The sequence below is a fragment of the Coturnix japonica genome, unplaced genomic scaffold (genome assembly GCF_054131305.1).
Source record: "Coturnix japonica strain WE unplaced genomic scaffold, WE-NBRP24 Scf063, whole genome shotgun sequence".
Taxonomy (NCBI): domain Eukaryota; kingdom Metazoa; phylum Chordata; class Aves; order Galliformes; family Phasianidae; genus Coturnix; species Coturnix japonica.
In genome coordinates this window covers 724,589-745,343 of record NW_028188966.1, presented here as the reverse complement: position 1 = coordinate 745,343, position 20,755 = coordinate 724,589, and the positions used below count along the sequence as shown (strand labels likewise).

The 20,755-nt window shown below is 64.9% G+C and overlaps 5 protein-coding genes across 13 annotated transcripts; 3 read left to right on the top strand and 2 right to left on the bottom strand.

The window, feature by feature from the left end:
* Positions 1–633: 633 nt before the first annotated feature.
* On the top strand, positions 634–6,286 carry LOC107307233 (branched-chain-amino-acid aminotransferase, cytosolic-like). Of its 5 annotated transcripts, none has more exons than XM_015850715.3 (11): positions 634–869; positions 1,936–1,986; positions 2,235–2,435; positions 3,196–3,306; positions 3,406–3,525; positions 3,931–4,094; positions 4,454–4,596; positions 4,676–4,761; positions 4,905–5,045; positions 5,323–5,397; positions 5,516–6,286. In XM_015850715.3, exons 3-11 carry the CDS (start codon positions 2,325–2,327, stop codon positions 5,552–5,554), a joined length of 990 nt encoding a protein of 329 aa, XP_015706201.1. In that variant the 5' UTR covers positions 634–869; positions 1,936–1,986; positions 2,235–2,324; the 3' UTR covers positions 5,555–6,286. The 5 variants fall into 5 exon arrangements, with proteins under 5 accessions (XP_015706201.1, XP_085389982.1, XP_085389985.1 ...); XM_085533856.1 differs by lacking the exon at positions 634–869 and adding an exon at positions 1,171–1,237; XM_085533859.1 differs by lacking the exon at positions 634–869 and adding an exon at positions 1,171–1,237 and having other exon boundaries at positions 3,167–3,306.
* Positions 6,287–6,579: 293 nt separating this feature from the next.
* FGF21 (fibroblast growth factor 21) lies at positions 6,580–7,845 on the top strand. The gene is made up of 3 exons (XM_085533866.1): positions 6,580–6,801; positions 6,918–7,021; positions 7,436–7,845. Exons 1-3 carry the CDS (start codon positions 6,591–6,593, stop codon positions 7,724–7,726), a joined length of 606 nt encoding a protein of 201 aa, XP_085389992.1. The 5' UTR covers positions 6,580–6,590; the 3' UTR covers positions 7,727–7,845.
* Positions 7,714–9,378, bottom strand: TNNI3 (troponin I3, cardiac type). The gene is made up of 7 exons (XM_085533867.1): positions 9,351–9,378; positions 9,187–9,265; positions 9,058–9,099; positions 8,842–8,973; positions 8,512–8,601; positions 8,249–8,419; positions 7,714–8,039 (listed from the first exon to the last, which is right to left on the bottom strand). The coding sequence occupies exons 1-7, from the start codon at positions 9,359–9,361 to the stop codon at positions 7,938–7,940; spliced, it is 627 nt and encodes a 208-aa protein (XP_085389993.1). The 5' UTR covers positions 9,362–9,378; the 3' UTR covers positions 7,714–7,937.
* A 219-nt stretch (positions 9,379–9,597) lies between these two features.
* Positions 9,598–12,861, bottom strand: DNAAF3 (dynein axonemal assembly factor 3). The gene is made up of 11 exons (XM_085533787.1): positions 12,724–12,861; positions 12,490–12,601; positions 12,317–12,413; positions 12,079–12,227; positions 11,812–12,045; positions 11,350–11,484; positions 11,168–11,263; positions 10,902–11,055; positions 10,694–10,808; positions 10,227–10,301; positions 9,598–10,129 (listed from the first exon to the last, which is right to left on the bottom strand). Exons 1-11 carry the CDS (start codon positions 12,837–12,839, stop codon positions 9,985–9,987), a joined length of 1,428 nt encoding a protein of 475 aa, XP_085389913.1. The 5' UTR covers positions 12,840–12,861; the 3' UTR covers positions 9,598–9,984.
* A 104-nt stretch (positions 12,862–12,965) lies between these two features.
* Positions 12,966–20,444, top strand: KMT5C (lysine methyltransferase 5C). Of its 5 annotated transcripts, XM_085533853.1 has the most exons (11): positions 13,148–13,466; positions 13,560–13,656; positions 15,945–16,123; positions 17,056–17,186; positions 17,492–17,654; positions 18,395–18,516; positions 18,579–18,742; positions 18,943–18,962; positions 19,350–19,486; positions 19,619–19,785; positions 19,887–20,444. In XM_085533853.1, exons 1-11 carry the CDS (start codon positions 13,302–13,304, stop codon positions 20,264–20,266), a joined length of 1,725 nt encoding a protein of 574 aa, XP_085389979.1. In that variant the 5' UTR covers positions 13,148–13,301; the 3' UTR covers positions 20,267–20,444. The 5 variants fall into 5 exon arrangements, with proteins under 5 accessions (XP_085389981.1, XP_085389979.1, XP_085389980.1 ...); XM_085533854.1 differs by lacking the exon at positions 15,945–16,123; XM_015850720.3 differs by lacking the exons at positions 13,148–13,466; positions 13,560–13,656 and having other exon boundaries at positions 16,007–16,123; positions 18,395–18,504.
* Positions 20,445–20,755: the final 311 nt, after the last annotated feature.

Below are 20,755 nucleotides of genomic sequence, written 5' to 3'. Positions count from 1 at the left end.
CAAGGTGGATTGTGGGATATAGCGCGGCATAACGTGGCATAACGCGGCAACTGGAGGTCGCCATTTTTGATCATGCGCAGTAGCGTCGCTTCCGGTATGGTGCATTATGGGATATAACGTGGCATAACGAGGCATCTGGAGTTCGCCATTTTGGTCATGCGCAGTAGCATCGCTTCCGGTATGGTGCATTGTGGGATATAACGCGGCATAACGAGGCATCTGGAGGTCGCCATTTTGATCATGCGCAGTAGCGTCGCTTCCGGTATGGTGCATTGTGGGATATAACGCGGCATAACGAGGCATCTGGAGGTCGCCATTTTGATCCTGCGCAGTAGCGTCGCTTCCGGTATGGTGCATTGTGGGATATAACGAGGCATCTGGAGGTCGCCATTTTGATCATGCGCAGTAGCGTCGCTTCCGGTATGGTGCATTGTGGGATATAACGCGGCATAACGAGGCGTCTGGAGGTCGCCATTTTGATCATGCGCAGTAGCGTCGCTTCCGGCAAGGTGCATTGCGGGATATAACGCCTCATTTGGTGGGCGCCATTTTGCTCGCGAGCAATGGCGTCTTTTCCGGCGGAGGGGATTGTGGGATATCAGTGATACCGCCTTCTTATTTCCGGTTCCGGCTGTGGGGGGTGCAGTTCTGTTTCCGGCTGCCCGTTTCCGGTGTTTCCGCCATGGGGCTGCGGGGGGCTCGGGGGGTCCCGGTTGGACCCGGAACCGGCCGCTTATTTACAACGGGAGTCACGAGGAGATGGGGGAGGAGCCAGAGGGACCCCGCGCTCCATAGAGACGCCCTGAGCCCCATAGAGCCCCACATGGAGCCTAGAAGGGAACGCGGCGCCATTTTGGGGCCCAATCCAGGTATTTGGGGGCCACATCCGGGTATTTTGGGGGGTTTTAGTGGTTGGGTCCCCGCCCCGCGTCCTGCCGCACCATATAAGGGCATCGCTGACGTCACGCTCGCCGTTACCAGGCAACGGCAGCGGCGGGGTTTCCCCGAGGTCTCCTCTCTTCCTTATAAGGAGCGGGGCGTGTCCTCGTGGGGGCGAGCCGGGATGGCGGCTTCCTATTGGCTGCCGAGCCGGCGGGGGAGCGGGGCCGAACGGCGCATTCCCATTGGCGAATGGAAGGGGCGTGGCGGGATGACGCGCTCCCATTGGCTGCCAGAGGCGCGGCGCAGCGGAGCGATGGCGGCGGCGGTGCTGAGCCGGGGCGGGGGCGGCGGGGCGGTGAGTGGAGGCCGCGGGTCCGTCCCGCTCCGGTTCCCCCCGTTAAACCCCTTCGTGCCCCCCCCGGTCCCGGCCCAACGGGTCCCTTTGGCCCCGCCCCTTTCCACCTGCAGGCCCCGCCCCCTCCCGGATCCAGGTAACGATCCCGCCCTCCTTTGTGGGCGTGGTCACGGAGCCCCGCCCCGTGTCCGGCCCCTTTAAGGGGGGGGGGGGGCGCAAACCCACGTGGGCGCCACGTGTGGGAACGTGGGTCCGGGACCCCCCACAATGGAAGCCCCGCCCCCCTCGGGCCGCCGCGGGAAATGGGGGGGGTTGGGCTGAATGGGGGGGGGGGGGGGATTCCACATCGGGGGTGGGGGGTTCACGGGGTGGTTGTGTGGCTACGGGGACACCCCCACCCTGTGTAACCCCCCCACCCTGTGTTACCCCCCACCCTGTGTAACCCCCCCCCGTGTAACCCCCCACCCCGTGTAACCCCCCACCCCGTGTAACCCCCCCACCCTGTGTTACCCCCCCCACCCTGTGTAACCCCCCACCCTGTGTAACCCCCCCACCCTGTGTAACCCCCCCCACCCTGTGTTACCCCCCCCACCCTGTGTAACCCCCCACCCTGTGTAACCCCCCCCCACCCTGTGTAACCCCCCCCCGTGTAACCCCCCCACCCTGTGTAACCCCCCCACCCTGTGTTCCCCCCCCAGGTTCTCTCAGCGCTGCTGGGTGCCCGGCGTCCTTACAGCAGCATCTTTAGGGTAAGGGGGTCTTTGGGGGGGGGTTTATGGGCGCCCCCGGTGCCTTTGTCACCTTTAGCAGCGGTTCCTATGGGGCTATTGCCATGTCCCACCTTGTTTGGGTACTTCTGAGGTCTGTACTGGGGTCTTTGTTATGGGGTTCCTCGGTACTGGGGTCCCTTTGGAGTTTTCCCATCACTGGGGATTCCTGTTGGGGTCCCACTGGGTCCCTGCCTCCATCACGTCCCTATTTTGGGGGGGGGTTACAGGCAGCAGAGCTGCGTGTGGAGCACAGTCCCCACCCGAAGCCCAAGCCCCCCCCGGAGCACCTGAAATTCGGTCAGGCCTTCACTGACCACATGCTGACCATCGAGTGGAGCCGGGCGGATGGATGGGGACCCCCCCACATTCGCCCCTTCCAGGACCTGCGCCTGCACCCCGCGTCCTCTGCGCTTCACTATGCTGTGGAGGTGAGTCCCAAAACAGCCTGAAATCATCCCCCTACAAACACACAAAAAGGCTGCGGAACAACCCCAAAATGCCCCAAATAACCCTTCCAGAACCACACCAAGCCCTCTGGGGCCCATAGCCCCATTCCCAGCACTCCCAGTACCCATAACCCCATTCCCAGCACTCCCAGTACCCATAACCCCATTCCCAGCACTCCCAGTACCCATAACCCCGTTCCCATCACTCCCAGTACCCATAGCCCCATTCCCATCACTCCCAGTACCCATAGCCCCATTCCCAGCACTCCCAGTACCCGTAACCCCATTCCCAGTGCTTCCAGTACCCATAACCCCATTCCCATCACTCCCAGTACCCATAGCCCCATTCCCATCACTCCCAGTACCCATAACCCCATTCCCATCACTCCCAGTACCCATAACCCCATTCCCATCACTCCCAGTACCCATAACCCCATTCCCATCACTCCCAGTACCCATAACCCCATTCCCATCACTCCCAGTACCCATAACCCCATTCCCATCACTCCCAGTACCCGTAACCCCATTCCCATCACTCCCAGTACCCATAGCCCCATTCCCATCACTCCCAGTACCCGTAACCCCATTCCCAGCACTCCCAGTACCCATAACCCCATTCCCAGCACTCCCAGTACCCATAACCCTATTCCCATTACTCCCAGTACCCATAACCCCATTCCCATCACTCCCAGTACCCGTAACCCCATTCCCAGTGCTTCCAGTTCTCCCTGACTCCCCCCAGCTCTTTGAGGGCATGAAGGCTTTCCGTGGTGCTGATGACAAAATCCGCCTTTTTCGCCCCGAACTGAACATGGAACGGATGGGGCGCTCAGCCCAGAGGGTCTGCCTGCCTGTGAGTGTCCCCATATCCCCATATCTTGCCCCATATCTTGCCCCTGTGTCCCTAGGGATTAACACCCCCCCCATGTCCCCCTGCCCCCCCTGTCTGCAGCCCTTTGACCCCGTGGAGCTGCTGGAGTGCATTCGTGCCTTGGTGAGGCTGGAGCAGGACTGGGTGCCGCGCTCTGAAGCTGCCAGTCTGTACATCCGGCCCACCTACATCGGCACCGAGGTGGGGGCACGAAGTGGGGGGGTGGGCTATGGGATGGGGGGAGGTCTGGTCTGGAGAAGAGGGCGGGAGGGCACTGAGGGGCCTGGGAGAGGTGTAGGTGGGGAGCGTGGGGGTCTACAGGGGCTTTGGGGGGGCTCTTTGGGAAGGGTTGTGTTGGGGGGCAGCTGAGGGGGGTCTCCTGGGGGAGGTCAAGGGGGTGTTGGGGTGGGGGTCTGGTGGGGGAGTCCTGGGTTGGGGGGACAAAGGGACAGTGGAGGGGTCTGGGGGTTGTATGAAGCCTATGGGGGGTCTCTGAGGGGTCTCTGGGGGGTTGTGGGGTTGCCGGAGGAGTCGATGGGGGTCTCTGAAGGGATCCATAGGGGTCTCTGAAGGGGTCCCTCCCTGACCCCTCCATTCTTTTTGCAGCCATCACTGGGGGTGGCCCCCCCCGGGCGGGCGCTGCTCTTCGTCATCCTGTGCCCGGTGGGGCCCTATTTCCCGGGGGGGCACTTCAGCCCCGTGGGGCTCCTGGCTGACCCCGATCACGTCCGTGCCTGGCCGGGAGGGGCTGGGAACTGCAAACTGGGGGGGTGAGTGTGGGGGGGGGGGAGTGCAGACGACCCTCGTGTGTGTTTGGGGAGTGCAGAACTGGGGGTGGTACCCGGCGGTAATGGGGGGGCTCCCAGGTGTGTCTGTGGGGTGGGGACATTGGGGTTAGGGTCAGTTGTGTATGGGGGGGAACCCAGGGTGGGCAATGAGGTGTGTGTAGGAGTGAAGAACCATTCTGAAGGGGGGGGTGTGGGGGAGGTACATCCAGGTGTGTACGGATTGCTGATATTATGGGATGTGCACCCATGGGGTAGGACTCGTTTATGGGGTGGGGCGGATATTTGGGGAGGGGGAGAACAGGATCACACAGTCACCCCCACACCCTCCGTGCCACCCCCAGGAACTACGGCCCCACCATTGCGCTGCAGCAGCAGGCGCAGGCCATGGGCTGCCAGCAGGTCCTGTGGCTGTACGGCCCCCAGCAGCTGCTGACCGAGGTGGGCACCATGAACCTCTTCATCTTCTGGCACCGCGAGGATGGGGGTACGTGGAAGGGGAGGGGGGTTAAAGGGGGTCGGGGGGCACCAAGGAACCCCCCGTAAACGTTGTGCTGCTGTCTCAGAGCTGGAGCTGGTGACCCCCCCATTGGACGGGCTCATCCTACCTGGGGTGATACGGCAGAGCCTCCTGGACATGGCACGGGAGTGGGTATGGATGGACGGGGGGTTGAGCTGGGGGGCGTTGGGGGTGTGGGAACGTTGGGGGCTGCTGTGTGGGGCGGGGGGCCAAGGGAAGGTCCGAGGGGGGCACGTGATGACATCACAACCCTGACACCTATTTCCCCCCCCCAGGGGGAGTTCGCAGTGCGGGAGGAGCCGCTGCCGATGGAGACGGTGCTGGAGGCGCTGCAGGGGGGGCGGCTGAAGGAGATGTTCGGTACCGGGACGGCGTGTGTGGTGTGCCCTGTGGGGGGCGTGCAGTACAAGGGGCAGGTATGGGGGGGATATGGGGGGTGGGGGGGGTACAGGGATGTGGGGGTTTATGAGGGGGGGGGGTATGGGGAGGGGGTGGAGGTGGTAAGGGGGGTGTGGGTGACAATAGGGTGGCACTGGGGATGATACATGGGGCAGATATGGGGGGTTATGGGGTTGATGGAAGGAGTATAGGGGGCAGGTGGGGGTCACGTGGACACTCCTAAGGGGTTAATGGGTGTCCAGGGGGTCCTGGCGTTGTCCTGATGCCGTTGTTCTGTCTCCCCCCACCCCACAGTGGTTCCCCATCCCCACAATGGAGAACGGCCCTGAGCTGGCGCAGCGCTTCCTGCGAGCACTGAGCGACATTCAGGTGGGGGCCGGGGGGGGGAAGGGGGGGAAATCTTAGTGGGGGAGGGGGGAAGTTGTATAGGATGTGGGGAGGTCCCATGGGGGGATCCTGTCCCCATCAGCTGTCCCCATCCCTGCAGTATGGCCGCACACCCAGCGATTGGGCCCAGCCGCTGTGATCCCCCCCCCCCGCTGACATGGGACACTCCGGGGTATCTGCCCCCCCTCCCCCCCCCTCCAGCAATGCACCAAAATCTCCTTGGGGGAGGGAGAGGGGAGGGGGGGCAAATACCCCACCCCCAACTGAACCAAATACGGAGGGGGAGCAGATGTGGCCCTCCTAAATAGAACGGGAGGAGGCACTATCTGCCCCCCCCCCAACATGCCAAATACCTGCCAGGAAAGGGGGTTTGGTATGGCCCCCCCCAGCACTCCAAAATACTCCTAAGTGGGGACAGAAATCCCCCCCCCAACACTCCAAATACCCCCCGTGGGGGGCGGGGGCAGAAATTCCCCCCTCAGCACTCCAAAATATCCCCTTGGGGGGGCAACCTCCTCCCTAAAGCACTCCTATTGCCCCCTCCGGGGGGTAAATCCTCCCCTGTGCAATATTTCCCCCCCCCATGACATTACGGGGGTGGGGGGGGGTGGCAAAACGGTACCCCCCCCCTCCATAGTGCCTTCATTGCACCTCCCCCTCAACATTGCCCCCATCTCACCCCTGCAGGCAGAGTGATGGTGGGGGGCTGTTGTGGGGGGGGGGACTCTGCAGTGATGCCTTAAGTGGAAAGACGCCCCCCCCTCCCCAAATAATAAAGTAAAAGGTCAATGTGGGGGGGGGGGAGCCTTAAAAGTTAGGTCAATGGTCACCTGAGGTCAGAAGAGGTCATTAATAAATGCAATTGTGTGAAGCTGTGCTTCATTTATGGGGCAGTAATTAATTGGGGGGGGAGGTCATTAATTGGGGGGGAGTGTTAATGGGGGGCTGCACATTGATCCCCCCCCCCCTCATGGTCTGTTGTCAGCGGCCGTGGGATTGCATCAGCACTGAGGGGGGGGGAATCCCGTGATCACCCCATGCTGCGTGGGGGGGGAGGCGGCCAAAGTCCATCCATCCCTTTGGGGGGGGGGCAGGGATTCCCCCCTCTTGCCCCCCCCCCCCCCCGGGCAGGTGCTATAAAGCAGCTCCGGGAGCAGCTGAGGTGGGGGGTCCTAATGGGTGCAGGGCAGTGGGTGGTGGTGGTGGTGCTCTGTGTGGGGGGGGCTTCTGCGCCCCCCCCCCCTGATTCCAGCCCCCTTTTAACCTGGGAGGGGGCGAAGAGGTGGCGGCATTTGGTGGCCGGGGGGGGGCCCGGGGGGGCCCAAGCGGTGCTGGAAGTTCTGCCTGGAGGAGAAGTGCGAGGAGCGGAGCTGCGCAGCCCATTCAGTGAGTGGGGGGGGGTTCATCAATGGGGAGTTGGGGGGAGATATTTATGAATGGGAGGGGTTCTATCAATGGGGGGGTGTTTATCAATGGGAGGTTCTCACGGTGTCCCCACCCAGGCCTGCTGGAGATCCAAGCTGTGAAGCCGGGGGTGGTTCGGATCCGGGGGGCTCGCAGTGGGCGCTTCCTTTGTTTGGATGCTGGGGGGCGGCCGCGTGGGGAGGTGAGTGGGGGGGAGACCCCCAAAATGGCTCCTCAAAAACATTGCCCTGAAAACACCCCCCATTACCCCCCCCTTCCCTATTTCCTCACCTGCATTCCTTTACCCCCCCCCATTTTCACAACCCCCCAATTCCACCACCAAAAATATTATCCCTATAATTCTGATCCCCCCCCATTACTCCCCCAATTTTGCCCCTTCCATTTTGCCAACCAATTCTACCTTCCCAACTCTCCCCCCCACCAATTCTAAGATTCTGACCCCCCCCTTCGCTCAGTTTTAACCCCTTCCCCAATTCCACCCCCCCCTCAACTTCCCCTTCACTGATCCCTACTCTCCCTTAAACCTCCCCCCCCCCAGGACCCTCCCATGTTTATTCCCCCCCCCCATTCTGACCCTCCATTTTACCCCCCCCAGGCCTTCTACACCCCCTCATCCTGCAATTTCCATGAGCACGTGCGCCCTGACGGCTACAACACGTACGAGGCTGAGCGGCTGCACCTCCCCCTCGCCCTGATTCCCCCCGGGGGGGGCACCCTACGACGACCCCCCCCACCTTTCACCCATTTCCTCCCATTACCAGGAGAGGGTCCCCCTGAAAAGCCCCCACAGACACCTCAGCCCCGTCGCAGTTTGGACCCTGACTCCTCAGACCCCTTGGGGCTGTTGGGGCGGCCCCATTTGCGCAGCCCCAGTTACGGCTTTTGAGCAGTTATTTATTGGGGGAGGGGGTAATTTATTGAGGGGACTAAATTATTGGGGGGTGCTGAGATTAAAGGTGCTGGATGCCCCGACGCCGTCCTTAAGGTGAGGGGCTGCCTGGGAAACACCTGGTGAGGGGCTGGTTCTGGTTGTGGGGGATCCTGTGCAGGGGGAGTTGGTGGGGAGGGGTCGGGGGGCTCCGGGGGGGTCCGTACCCTCAGCTCTGTCCCCCGCCCGGCGCCTCGAACTTCTTCTTGCGTCCCTCCATCCCGCTCAGCGCGTCCACGTTCTTCCTCCAGTCGCCGACCTCGCGGCTCTCCTGGCCACGCCCACTGCGTCTCAACCACGCCCACACAAGCCACGCCCACAACCCGACCACACCCTATTAGGCCACGCCCACCTCGTAGGCCACGCCCCCTCTGTGTCCCCCCTAAGGCTCCTATGGCCCCAGTGTCCCCATTGTCCCTCCGCCCCCCATGTCCCCCATGTCCCCCCGTGTCCCCAATATCCCCCCATGTCCCCACTCACCTTCTCGGCCTCGTCCTTGCGCACTTGGCGCAGCCCGGCCCTGAGGTCGGTGCCCACGCGGTGCTTGGAGCCCAGCAGAGCCGCCATCATGGCGTCGGCCGACAGCCGCACGCGGCGCAGCGCGGGGCGGACAAAGCGACCCCCGGCCACGCGGCGCCGCAGCTCCTCCATCTGCGTCAGCAACGAGGGGACGGTGAGGGGAAGGTGAGGACACGGGGGGGGGGGTTGGGGGGGGTCCATGGGGGGATGTGGGGCTGCCCCACCTCGGCCATGTTCTTGCTGACGCGCGTCCCCATGTCGTAGCGCTCCTCATCCACGCGCCCAATGCGGGCGTGCAGCTCCCGGCACAGCTCCTGGTGGGGGCAGAGATGGTGACCCCCCCCCAACCTGTCCCCCCATCACCCCCTAAATATCCTCCCCATCACCCCCTAAATACCCCCCCCATCACCCCCTAAATACCCCCCCCATCACCCCCTAAATACCCCCCCCATCACCCCCTAAATACCCTCCCCATCACCCCTTAAATACCCCCCCCATCACCCCCTAAATATCCCCCCGCCCCCCCCACCCCCCATCACCTCCACGTCCCCCACCTGCAGCTGGGCCACCCCCAGCCCATCCAGCTCCGGGGGGGGGCACAGCTCCCCCAGGTGTCTCTGCTTCTCCCCTGCTCTCTCCTGCTCCTCACGCTCCAGGTCCCGCTTTGCTCTCTGCAGCAGCAGCGTCTGGGGGGGGGCGGGGGGAGATGACACCAGGGGGTCACATTGCTGGCAAGAGGGACCCCTCCCCACATCGACCCCCCCCCTCACCTTGAGCTGCAGCTTGCGGGAAGCCGAGATCTTGGATTGTCTCTGTGGGAACAGTGGGGAGAACAATGAGGGTCGTGTCCCCATTCATGTTTTGTGACCCCCCCCCCCCATGTCCCCTCAGGGCCCCACCTTGGCATGGGGCTCCACTGCGTAACCCCGGTAGTTGGCGGATGATTTACGCCGCAGGGGGGGGGGCTTTGGCTCCTCCCTGGGGGGGCAGAAGGCTCAGAACCCCGAGACCTTCCCCCCCCTCCCCACAAAAGGTGCCCCCCCCCCTCACAGCCCCCACTCACTCCTCAGCCATTGTGCACCGGTGCTGCTGGAAGACAAAAACAGTGTCTGGGGTGGGGGAGGTCATGGGGTGCCCCCCCCCTTATCTGCAGGCTTTGCCCTATATGGGACTATGGCTGCAGTGCTGATAAGGGGATAAATATAGACCCCTATCAGCCCCCTTCAACCAAGGACACCAGGAGGGCGCTGACCCCCTCCAGAAACCACCCTGTGTCCCTGACCCCAACCTCCCCACAGCCTCCCATGACCCACATAGGACCCACAATGATCCCCCCAACCTCCAGGTCCCACCCCCCCTTTACTGCACAGACCTTCCCCAGCCCACAGACCCCTCCTAACCCCAAACATTCCCCCATTGCCCTCCACCCATCTCCAGAACCCCCCATGCCCCATTTCCAGTGCTCACCCCTCCACCCATCCAGGCCCCCCCAGCCCTGCAGAACTCCCCTATTCCCCCCTCCCACCCCACAGACCCCCACTCCCCTCCTCACCTCTCTGCAGTGGGTCCGGGGGTCAGGTGGGGGGCGCTTTATGAATGGGGAGGGGGCGGGACTTCACGGGAATGGGGGCGGGGCTTAGTGGAAATGGGGCGTGGTCAGGGGCTGGGGGCGGGTTAGTGGGGGAGGAGGGGGGGGCTCAGGGGGGGGGGCTGCGCCGGAATCGTGCGTAGCCCGGTGGAACTTCTGGCCCCTCCCAGGGCTCGAAGCCCCCCCCGCGGGCCAGGGTCGCTGCCCGGTCCCGGAACGCCTCGATCTGCGGCGGCCGCAGGACGGGCACGAAGCTGGGGGGAAAGAACGGGAGGGGGGGGGGGGTCAGGTGCGGTGGGGAAGGGGGCAGGAAATGGGGGGGTCCCCCCGACCACCCCCCCCCGTACGTACGTGGGCAGCTCTACCAGCAGAACGGCTGCGGGGGCTGCCAGGCGCAGCAGGGGGGGGGTCAGCTCCTCCAGGGACCTGCAGGGAATGGGGGCAAGTGAAGGACCCCCCCAAAAACCCCCAGAACGAACCGAAATCCGGCCCCGGGACCCTGCAGACCCCACAATGCCCCCCCAGATCAACAGAAAACAGCCAATTCCACTCACCAGGAACCCCCCAAATACATCCCGACCCCCCTTCTCAGAACCCCTATTACCTCCAGCACCCCAAAAGCTCCTCAGTGGCCCCTATTACCCCCTAGTTTGCCCCTATTGCCCCCTAGTTTGCCCCTATTACCCCCTGGGATGCCCCTATTACCCCCTGGGATGCCCCTATTACCCCCTGGGGATGCCCCTATTACCCCCCGGGCCGCCCCCTCCCAACTACCTCAGCCCAAATCCCCCCTCAAACCCCCTCAGCCGCCCCCCCACCTCCAGCCCAGCACGAGGACCCCGCAGCGCTGCTCCAACCCAGCCCGAACTGGGGGGCACTGGGCCGAATCGAGGGGCAGGAACCGAATCCGGACGGACGGGGGCAGCGCTGGACCTGGAGGGGACGTTCACAATTGGGGTGAGTCAAAATGGGGAGGGGGCATTTTGAGGAGGGGTATTTTCCATGGGGGGGGGGGATGACACTCACCCATGGGGCTGCCCCCATCCCACAGAGGGTCCTCAGGGGGGTCCGCATCCCCATCCTCATCACTTTCATCCCGGGGGGGCTCCTCACGGCCCCCCCCTCCATGCAGCTCCCACAGCAGCTCCGTGACTTTGGCCACTGAGATCTCTGTGGCCGTCTATGGGGAGGGGTCACAATGTAAATACGAGCCCCTCACAATTATTACCCCCCCCCCAATTAATAATTAACAGTGCCCCCCCCCCCAATTAATAATTAACAGTGCCCCCCACCTTCTCATGTTTGCCGATGGGGGTGAGGCCGAAGATGAGGAAGGGGCCGGTAACGACGTCCCCCCAGAAGCCCCGCTCTGCCCCCAGCTGTCCGTCCTGAGCGGGGAGGAGGGGGGGGGTCACAAATAGAGGCTTCTATTGAGACCCCCCCCAAAAAGAGCAACCCCCGAACAAACACTCACAGCCTGAGCCCGGCGGCTGCTCTGCAGGGTGGGGTTTGGGATGGGGGCGGCGTCTCCTCCCCCTCCCCGGGGGACGAAGGCGACGCCGCTGCTTCTCCACAGCAAGAATTCGGGGGGGAGGGAGACGGTGGTCGCCTTCAGAGGGGGGGGGGGGTCGCAGTCATTGCGATGGGAATCGATGCCATTAACCCCCCCCAGGACCAGCAGCGTGCAGGGAATCCTCAATGTAGAGACCCCCCGCTGCCCCCATTAGCCCCATAGAGCACCCCCCCAGTAGGGCAGGGGCTCCTCAGGAGCAATCCCCCCCCAGTCCCCCCCTAATTCCCCCCCCCAACCCCCCCATATCCCCTCCCCAACCCCCCAATCCCCCCCCCAACCCCCCCCATGTCCCCTCTCACCCCCCCCACGTCCCTCCCCCAATGCCCCCCAATCCCCCCCACGCCCCCCCCATTCCCCTCTCACCCCCCGCTGGTGCAGCTCCATCCTCAGGTCCCAGTCCGCCAGCGCTTCCCTCGCGTCGTACCGGACGCCGTGGAGCCGCCTCAACCGTTGGTCCCAGTCCCGGGGGGGGGGGTCCCGGTGGGGGGGCTCCTGCCGCGCCCCCTCCCACCCCTTCAGCAGCGCCTCCACCGCGTCCGTTCCCTGCTCTGCACAACGGCAGCACCGTGTGGGACCCCCGGACCCCCCAAACCCCCCGGACCCCCCTCAATCCCCCCCCCCCGTTTTTACCTTCATCAGCTCCAGTTCCGGGGGGGCTCCCCCGCCCCCCCCCGCCGTTACCCATCTCCGGAGCCGCCCGGCAGCGCCGCGCAGGATCCGGTCGGTGCTGGGACGGAGCCGGACGGAGCCCAGCAGCTCCAAGATGGCGGCGGCGCGGGCTGCGGGGCGGCGGGACCGGGCTCACAACGGGCCCTTATAACCCCCCCCCCTTATAACCCCCCGCCCGGTGCCCGGTGCTCCCCGTTACCGCGCAGCCCGCTGCTCCCCGTCGGTTCGGTGGTAGCGAGGAGAAGGAACAGGAGCTGCCGGGCCACGGGCTCGGGGCGCTGCTCGGCCACGAACATCTGCGGGATCCACCCGGTAACGGAGCAGCCGCCGAGTGACCCCCGGCCGGTAAGTGCCCCCCCCCCGGTTACGTACCGTGATGGCGGAGCGCGGCTCCCGGTGCGTCCGAGATGCCGTGAGCAGGACGTGCCGCCCCTCCGCCGCCCCCACCAGCAGCGCCGTCACATCGCGGCTGTCGGCGTCCGGACTGGGAAAATCCGGGGTTACCGGGAGGAAAATCGGGGTTACCGGGAGGAAAATCCGTGTTACCGGGTAGGGGGAAGCGGGGGGGGGGGGGGGGGGGGGGGGGGGGGGGGGGGGGAACAGAGCTTACGGTGCTGCCGGAGATCCAGAGCCGGTGCCAGCCCCCAGCTGCACGCCGTGCCCACCGCCGCCTCCAGCGCCGCCGCCATCTTGAGCGCGGCTCCGCCGGAACCGGGCGGCATCAGCCAATGGGAGAGCGAGGATGGAGCCGAGACACGCGGTCTCCAGGTAACGGCTCCAGGCCACGCCCCCAACACGGGCTGGCCAATGGGAAAGGAGGAACGGAGCGAGGCCCCGCCCACTGGTACCGGCTGGTCACGTGGCAGCAGCGTGATGACGGCGGGCGGGGCGTTGGCAGGACACGCCCCCTCGAGGCTCCGCCCACCGGAGCTGTCCAGCGTGTCGGTGCTGAACGGAGCACCGGAATGGGGCTGGTAGATTCATACGGCACAATGACGTCACAGCGCTGCAAGGCACAATGACGTCACACGGCTGCTTCCTGTCCGCTAGGAACCATGACCACGGCCTGAACGGGAGGGAAACCTTTATTACCCCCCCACAAGAGTCACCAGCCCGTGATGCTTTTCCTTTCTCCAAGGAAGAGCCCCCTGATGTGATGCTCCCCTTGGATTTCAGGGGATCCCATGGTGCTCTCTATGTATTTCAGGGGATCTCACATCTCTCTCCGTGGGTCTGGGGGCTCCTATGGTCACCGGTCCATCGTACTGTCCTCAGTGGGGGTCTCGAAGCAGAGCTGCAGCAGCCGCTCGCAGAACTCCAGCTCCTCCTGCATGGAAGCGTCACTCGGGGTCAGTCCAGAACCCCCCCCCCCCAAAAATAAACCAACCCAGGACCACCCTGCAGCCCCCCCCCAACACCTGGAACTCCTCCCGGCCCTGCAGGAGGCACCGACGCTCTCGCAGCAGCTCCTCCAGCCTCAGGTCAGGGACACGACACTCCTGGATCACCTTGGGGAAGTCTGCTGCCAAACTGGAACAGGTAGGAGCAAAACAAGAGGGAATGAAGACAAACCACCCCATCGTTTTCCAGACCCCACCCCATAAATCTGGAGCCTGATCTCCCCCCACTTCAATTGAACTGGCACCTTTCCCCCCCAACTCCACCATCCTGCCCCCAACCCTCCCCTGCTACCCCCCATACCCGTCCCTTTACCACCCACTGTTTTTCCCCTCCCTGTGACCCCTCACGCCCAAACGTTTGGGGGCTCACCTGCAGAGTGCTCCCAGGATGTGCTCGTGGGCCCCATCGTGCTCCATTCGCAGGAGAGCCACAAGCTGTGGCACCATCCCCAGGCGACACAGGGGCTCTGTGGACAGGGTGAATTGCTTTTATTGTGGGGAATAGTGGGTGGATTATTTGGGGGGGGTCCTGCAGAGAGAAGGGTGTCTAATGGGAGTCCTGAGGGGCGAGGTGAGGGGTACTCACCCTTGAGGTGGGGGTGCTCACGCAACAGGCTGTGCAGCAGGAAAGCAGCTCTGGCACGTAGAGGGGCCTGGGGGCTCTGCAGGGCCCCCCCCAGCACCTCCAGCCCCCCGAGGCTCTCAAACTGGGCCAGGCCCTCAGCTTGAGCCCGCACTAAGCCTGGGAGGGGGGAGAGAAAGGCACAGGGTCAAACTTTGGCTTGCAGGGGGCACCCCGGTCTGAATACTTTCGGGGACAGGTAATGGGGTCCACCTTCCTGAGATCCCTCTTGATATCCCCAGCCCCCCCAACCCTTATTCTAGAGTCGCAGAACCCAACATCCCCGAGCTCACTGTACTTACAGGAGATAGCAAACAGGGCGCGGGGGGGCACACGGGGATCAGGATCCGCCCGCAGACATTCCAGGAGGGCAGGGAGGGCCCCCAGAGCCAGCGCCCTCCCCTGGGCTCCCGGCAGGTTCTGGGCACACGCCCCCACAACCCGGGCAGCCCCGGCCCGCAGAGGGGCCCAGGGGTGTCCCAGCAGCCCCAGCACCACCTCCAGGCCCCCGAGGGCACAGAAATCTAGGGAAGAAGGGAAGAGTTTAATGAAAGGCCTCCAACCCACCCAGCAAAAAGAAGGAAACACACCCAGCACCCCACGCTCCAGGACCCCCAGAACAGCCCTGAGACCCCACACGGTGTCACCAGGACCCCCAGAACAGCCCTGAGACCCCACACGGTGACTCCAGGACCCTCAGAACAGCCCTGAGACCCCACACAGCGGCTCCAGGACCCTCAGAACAGCCCTGAGACCCCACACGGTGGTTCCAGGACCCCCCAGAACAGCCCTGAGACCCCACACGGTGGTTCCAGGACCCCCCAGAACAGCCCTGAGACCCCACACGGTGACTCCAGGACCCTCAGAACAGCCCTGAGACCCCACACGGCGACTCCAGGACCCCCAGAACAGCCCTGAGACCCCACACAGTGTCTCCAGGACCCCCCAGAACAGCCCTGAGACCCCACACAGTGTCTCCAGGACCCCCCAGAACAGCCCTGAGACCCCACGCGGTGTCTCCAGGACCCCCAGAACCTCCCCCATTCAACCCCTCCAATGTCCCACCCCCCCCAGGACACCCCCCTCGCCCCCATCCCCACCTGTAGCGTTATCGAGACTCTCGCACAGCTCGGCCAGCAGCTCCAACGCCCGCTCGTGTGTCGCCGTGTCCCCCGGGCCCCTCTCGGCCGCTTCCTCCCCCGGGCACGGCCGGCCCAGCACGTCCAGGCAGCGCCTCATCTCCTCCACCTCCTGCCCGGTGCCTCCCATCGCTTCGGCCACGGCCGCCCGCAGCCACCGCTGCCGCTGGGACGGGACACAGGCCTCAGTGCTGGGACACAGGCCTCAGTGCTGGGTTGGACCCACAGGCCGCGAGGCCCCGGAGCCCCCCCCCACCTCCTCGCCCATCTCCCCCCTCTCACCTCCTCGCCCATCGGTTCCCGAGGCTCCACCTGCGGCCCGGTGGCCGCCACCGCCATCTCTAAAAGGCCCTGAAGGTTCCGGGGCGGTTCCCGGGGGTCCCCCCCGGCTCCGACCCCCGCCATGACACCCCGCCGGGCCTCCCGCTGCTGCCTCAGCCAATGGGAGACGGGCGATATTACTGACAGCGCAAACAGCCAATGGGGAGAGAAAGACGGGAAAAAGGCGGTACTACGGGAAGGGCGGGAGCGGAGCCGTGGAGCCGGACCAATCGGGTGTGGCACAGCTGTTCTCGGCCAATAGGAGTCGCCGGCACCTCATCGAGGGGGCGGGCTATCAGTTTAAGATTGACAGCATCACCAACAAATGGTCGCGGCGGGCGGTAGGGATCTTCGCCAATGAGGAGAGAGGGCGGGAGGGTGCACGTGGCGTGCGGCCAATGAGGAGAGACGGCGGGCGGACGCGTGTGGCGGCGCGAGCAGCGGGAGGACCGGGGGAGGTTCGGCCCCGCCCGGCCCGGTACCGGGATCAGGATCCAACCCTGGATCCAGGTTCATTACAGAAGGTGAGGCCGCTATTGTAAACATTACGGTACCGGGGAGGTGGCTCTATTAGCAGCATTACGGTACCGGGGGGAGGTGGCTCTATTAGCAGCATTACGGTACCGGGGAGGTGGCTCTATTAGCAGCATTACGGTACCGGGGAGGTGGCTCTATTAGCAGCATTACGGTACCGGGGGGGTGGCTCTATTAGCAGCATTACGGTACCGGGGGGGAGGTGGCTCTATTAGCAGCATTACGGTACCGGGGGAGGTGGCTCTATTAGCAGCATTACGGTACCGGGGAGGTGGCTCTATTAGCAGCATTACGGTACCGGGGGGAGGTGGCTCTATTAGCAGCATTACGGTACCGGGGAGGTGGCTCTATTAGCAGCATTACGGTACCGGGGGGAGGTGGCTCTATTAGCAGCATTACGGTACCGGGGGGAGGTGGCTCTATTAGCAGCATTACGGTACCGGGGAGGTGGCTCTACTAGCAGCATTACGGTACCGGAGGGAGGTGGCTCTATTAGCAGCATTACGGTACCGGGGGAGGTGGCTCTATTAGCAGCGTTACGGTACCGGGGAGGTGGCTCTATTAGCAGCATTACGGTACCGGGGGACGCTGCCTTAACGGTAGCGGTGAGTCCGTGGCTCTGGGGTGACTTACGGTAACGGACACGGCGCTGCTGGTCGTTACGGGTCCCCACGAGGCGCCCCGGGATCGTGGTGCGCCGCTATTGGGATCATTCCGGTACCGAGGCTTCTAACTGGGCGTTATACGGTGGGTTGCGCCGCTACTCGGCTCATTACGGCGGCTCCAGCCGGGCCCGTGTTACGGGGGGGGGCTGTGGAGGGCGCTGCCGCTCGAAGGATTACGGTACGGAGACAAAGAGCCGCCGGGGCGGTGGGGGTGGCCCGGGGCCGCCCCTCTCCCCCCCCCCCATTTGCTCGCCCAGGATGCCCCGGACGGAGCCGCCATGGGGTCCCGGCGGCTGACGGCGAAGGAGCTTTGCGAGATCGACGACCTGGCGACCAGCCTCGTGCTGGACTCGGTGCTGGGATTCCGGACACACAAGATGGGCGTCAGGTGGGCGGGGGGCGCGGGCCCACACGGTCCGACACGGGGGGGGGGGGGGGGGTCGCTCACAGCCTCGTTCCTATGGGGAACCCGGTGCCGCCGTGTAACGGGGCGGCTGCAGCCCGGCCTTTTGTTGGCCCGTTCTTCAAGGCAGCGCCCCCTGTATGTCCTGTATAACGGGGGTCCCATAACGGGGGGTGGGCTCAGGGCCGGGGGGTCCCGTGGTGCCCCGTCAATCCCCATTCATTTCTATGGGGCTGCGGGGCTGTGCCGCGTTGTACAGCGGTCCCGGAGCCGTCGCGGTCCCATTGCAGCCCCCTCCCGGCCCTGCGGAGGAAGCATCTCCTGCGGGCGGCGGTCGAAGGTTTCCGGCGGCGCCGGGACCTGGAGGCGGCGTGGCGGGCGCTGAGCGGGGCCTGGGCCGCGGCCTTCTTCCAACGGCGCCGCCCGCTGCAACGGGCCGCGCTCAAGAGTCACGTGAGAGGGGGGCACCGGGGTCACGTGGCAGGGGGGGGGGGGGGGAGGGGGTCGGATGGGAGTCACGTGGTGGCGGGGGGGGGGAGGGGAGGGGAGGGGGGGGGGGGGACGACAGAGGTTTAAATGGGGGCGGCCCCGCTGTGCCCACCCGGCTGATGCCCGGGTTATGGGGGGGGTCACCATGGGGTCATATTGGGGGGGGGGGGGTCACCATGGGGTCATATTGGGGGGGGGTGTTACACTGGGGTCATATTGGGGGGGGGGGGCACACACTGGGGTTGTATGGGGGGGGGTGTCACCATGGGGTCGTATTGGGGGCGGGGGAGTTACGGTGGGGTTGTATGGGGTGGGGGATCACCATGGGGTCGTATGGGGGGGGGGGGGTACACTAGGGTCATATTGGGGGGGGGTCACCATGGGGTTGTATGGGGGGGTGTCACACTGGGGTTGTATGGGGTGGTCCCTATGGCAGGGGGTGTTGGGGCATGCTGGGCTTTGGGTGAGGGTGATGCTGGGGGTCTCAGGGGGGTCGTGATGCTGGGGGTCTTTGGGGGGTGTCAGGCTGGGCTTTGGGTGGGGGTGATGCTGGGGGGCGTCACACTGGGATTTGTTTGGGGGTGATGCTGGGGGTCTCTGGGGTCGTGACGCTGTGATGTGGGTGGGGTGATGCTGGGGGTCGTGACGCTGTGATGTGGGTGTGGGTGACGCTGGGACCCCCTGAGCCCCCCTGTCCCCCCCAGGTTTTCCACTACCTTCGCATCTTCCTGCCCGAGAGCGGCTTCTCCATCCAGCCCTGCAGCCGCTACTCGCAGGAGACCAACGGCGCCCGCGTGGTGTCCACCCGCACCTGGTACCTGCTGAGGTGGGTTCGGGGGGGTTTTATCCTGCCAGGGGGCGGCCCTGACCCCCCCCCAATCGCTGCAGGCAGAAGAACGACACGCTGGAGCTGCTGGTGGGCTGCATCGCGGAGCTGCGGGCGCACGACGAGGAGCTGCTGCGCTCGGGGGAAAACGACTTCAGCATCATGTACTCCACGCGTAAGCGCTGTGCTCAGCTCTGGTTGGGCCCCGCTGCCTTCATCAACCACGGTGAGACCCCCCCCGGCATCCCAACACACCCCCTGGTCCACCCCCAAAGCATCCCCAGCCCTGGTCATCCTCCCCATCTCTCCCCTGGACCCCAGACCTTCCGAACCCCCTGATGGACCCCCTGACTCCCCTCCTGACCCCCCCCAAGTGCATCCTCCCCCCCCCTTGCTGATCAGTGCTGTTGCTTTCCCCTGTTTCAGACTGCCGGCCCAACTGCAAGGTGAGGGGGCTGCGAACTGCTGGGGGGGGGGGCACTGAGATTTGGGGGGCTGGGTCCCCCATAATGGGAGTTTTGGGATGGCTGGGGGCCGCCAGGGGCGTGTTTCTGGGAGCTGGGGCCACCAAATGGCAGATTCGGGGGGCTGGGTCCCTATGGGAGGTGCCTGTAGGGTTGGGGGGGTCTTGTTTTGGGGTTGTCTCTATCTGATGTTCTGGATCCCCACGGGGTGGGTTTAATGGTGCTGGAGGGCACTGGGGGGTGCTGAGGTTTGGAGGAGACCCCCCAAATCTCCCCGCTGGGTTCCCATAATGGGAAATCTGGGTGTGCTGGCAACGTGACGGGGTCGGGGCTGCCCCTGAGGCCCCTTCCTCCCCCCGTCCCCTCCAGTTTGTTCCTGCAGAGGGGAACGTGGCGCGGGTGCAGGTGCTGCGGGACATCGCTCCGCAGGACGAGATCACCTGCTTCTATGGGGACAGCTTCTTTGGGGACAACAACGAGCGCTGCGAGTGCTGCACCTGCGAGAGGTGGGGGCTGTGGGACCACCACCCCCCCACTCCTCCACCCGCACCCCCATAGGGACCCCAGTGTCTGTTTTGGGTGTGTGTGGGGGGGTCCCTATGGCCACGTTCCCCCCACTCTGAAGCCTCTCCCTGCAGGAAAGGTGAAGGCGCTTTCCGGAAGCTGGGTAGGGGGGCTCAGCCGCTGCCCCCCCCGACACCCCCTAAATACCTCCTGAGGGAGACAGAAAGACGCCTGCGCCGGGCCAGGGGGCTGGGGGCAGCACGGGCCCGGCCCCACCGACAGCGCCGCCGCCGCCTTCGTGGTAAGACCCCCCCCCTCATCAGCCCACCTTTATGATGGGGGGGGTCAGGACACACACACTGAGCTCTACTAACGCTCCCCCTCCTCCCCACGTCTCCACAGGCACCAGACACCCCCCAGCCCAGCACTCCCCCCAGCTGCGCGTTGCCATCCACGACTGCATCTCTTGTGGGGGGGGCTGCCTCCTGCAGGGCAAGGAACCCCTGGTCTGCGTGTGCCGCCTGCAGCCCCCAGAGCCCCCCCCACCCCAGCCCACCACCATGGCCACCCCCGCTGTGCTCCCCCCTCGGGAAGACCCCAAACTCTCCCTTTATGCCCACGTGCGCCTGGGCCCTTTGGGGGGGAGCTGTGGGGGGGGCGCAGCCTTGATGTCCCCCCAGAAGCACCCGGGGGCTTTTGGGGCCACAGGGCGGCTGCGCCTCGTGGTCACCCACGGCTCCATCGCCCTCGACGTGGCCCCCAATGTCCCCCCTTCAGTTTAAGGGGGTGGGAGGAAAATGGGGCAGGGGGGGGCACCCAACACCTACCTCACCCTGGGGGCGGGGATCCCTCAGTGCTCGGGGGGGTAGGGGGGGGTTGTGAGTGGTAAAGGTGATGCTTTGTTTTTGTTTGTTTTTCTTCTCGTTTTTACTGAAATAAAGGAAAATAGAACCAAACAAACTGAGGCGGTGGGTGAGTGTTGGGGGCCCCACGTGCCCACGCGGGGGGTGTCCCGTCCTCAGGAACAAAGGACAGGAATGTCCCCAATGTCCCCAACAGGTGCCGGCAGGGAGAGGTGACATCAGGAGCCAGGAATAGCCCCCAGCCACCCCCCCCCCTCCCTTTGTCTTCTTTGTCTTCACCCTGGGGGGCTCAGAGCCTCCCCCTCCCCAATGATGGCTGCACCCATCCTGTCCCCACCCCCCCCCACCAAAGACAAAGCCTGGACCCCCCTGCCCCTCATGGAGGGAGGAGTGCAGCTGATGCTGTGC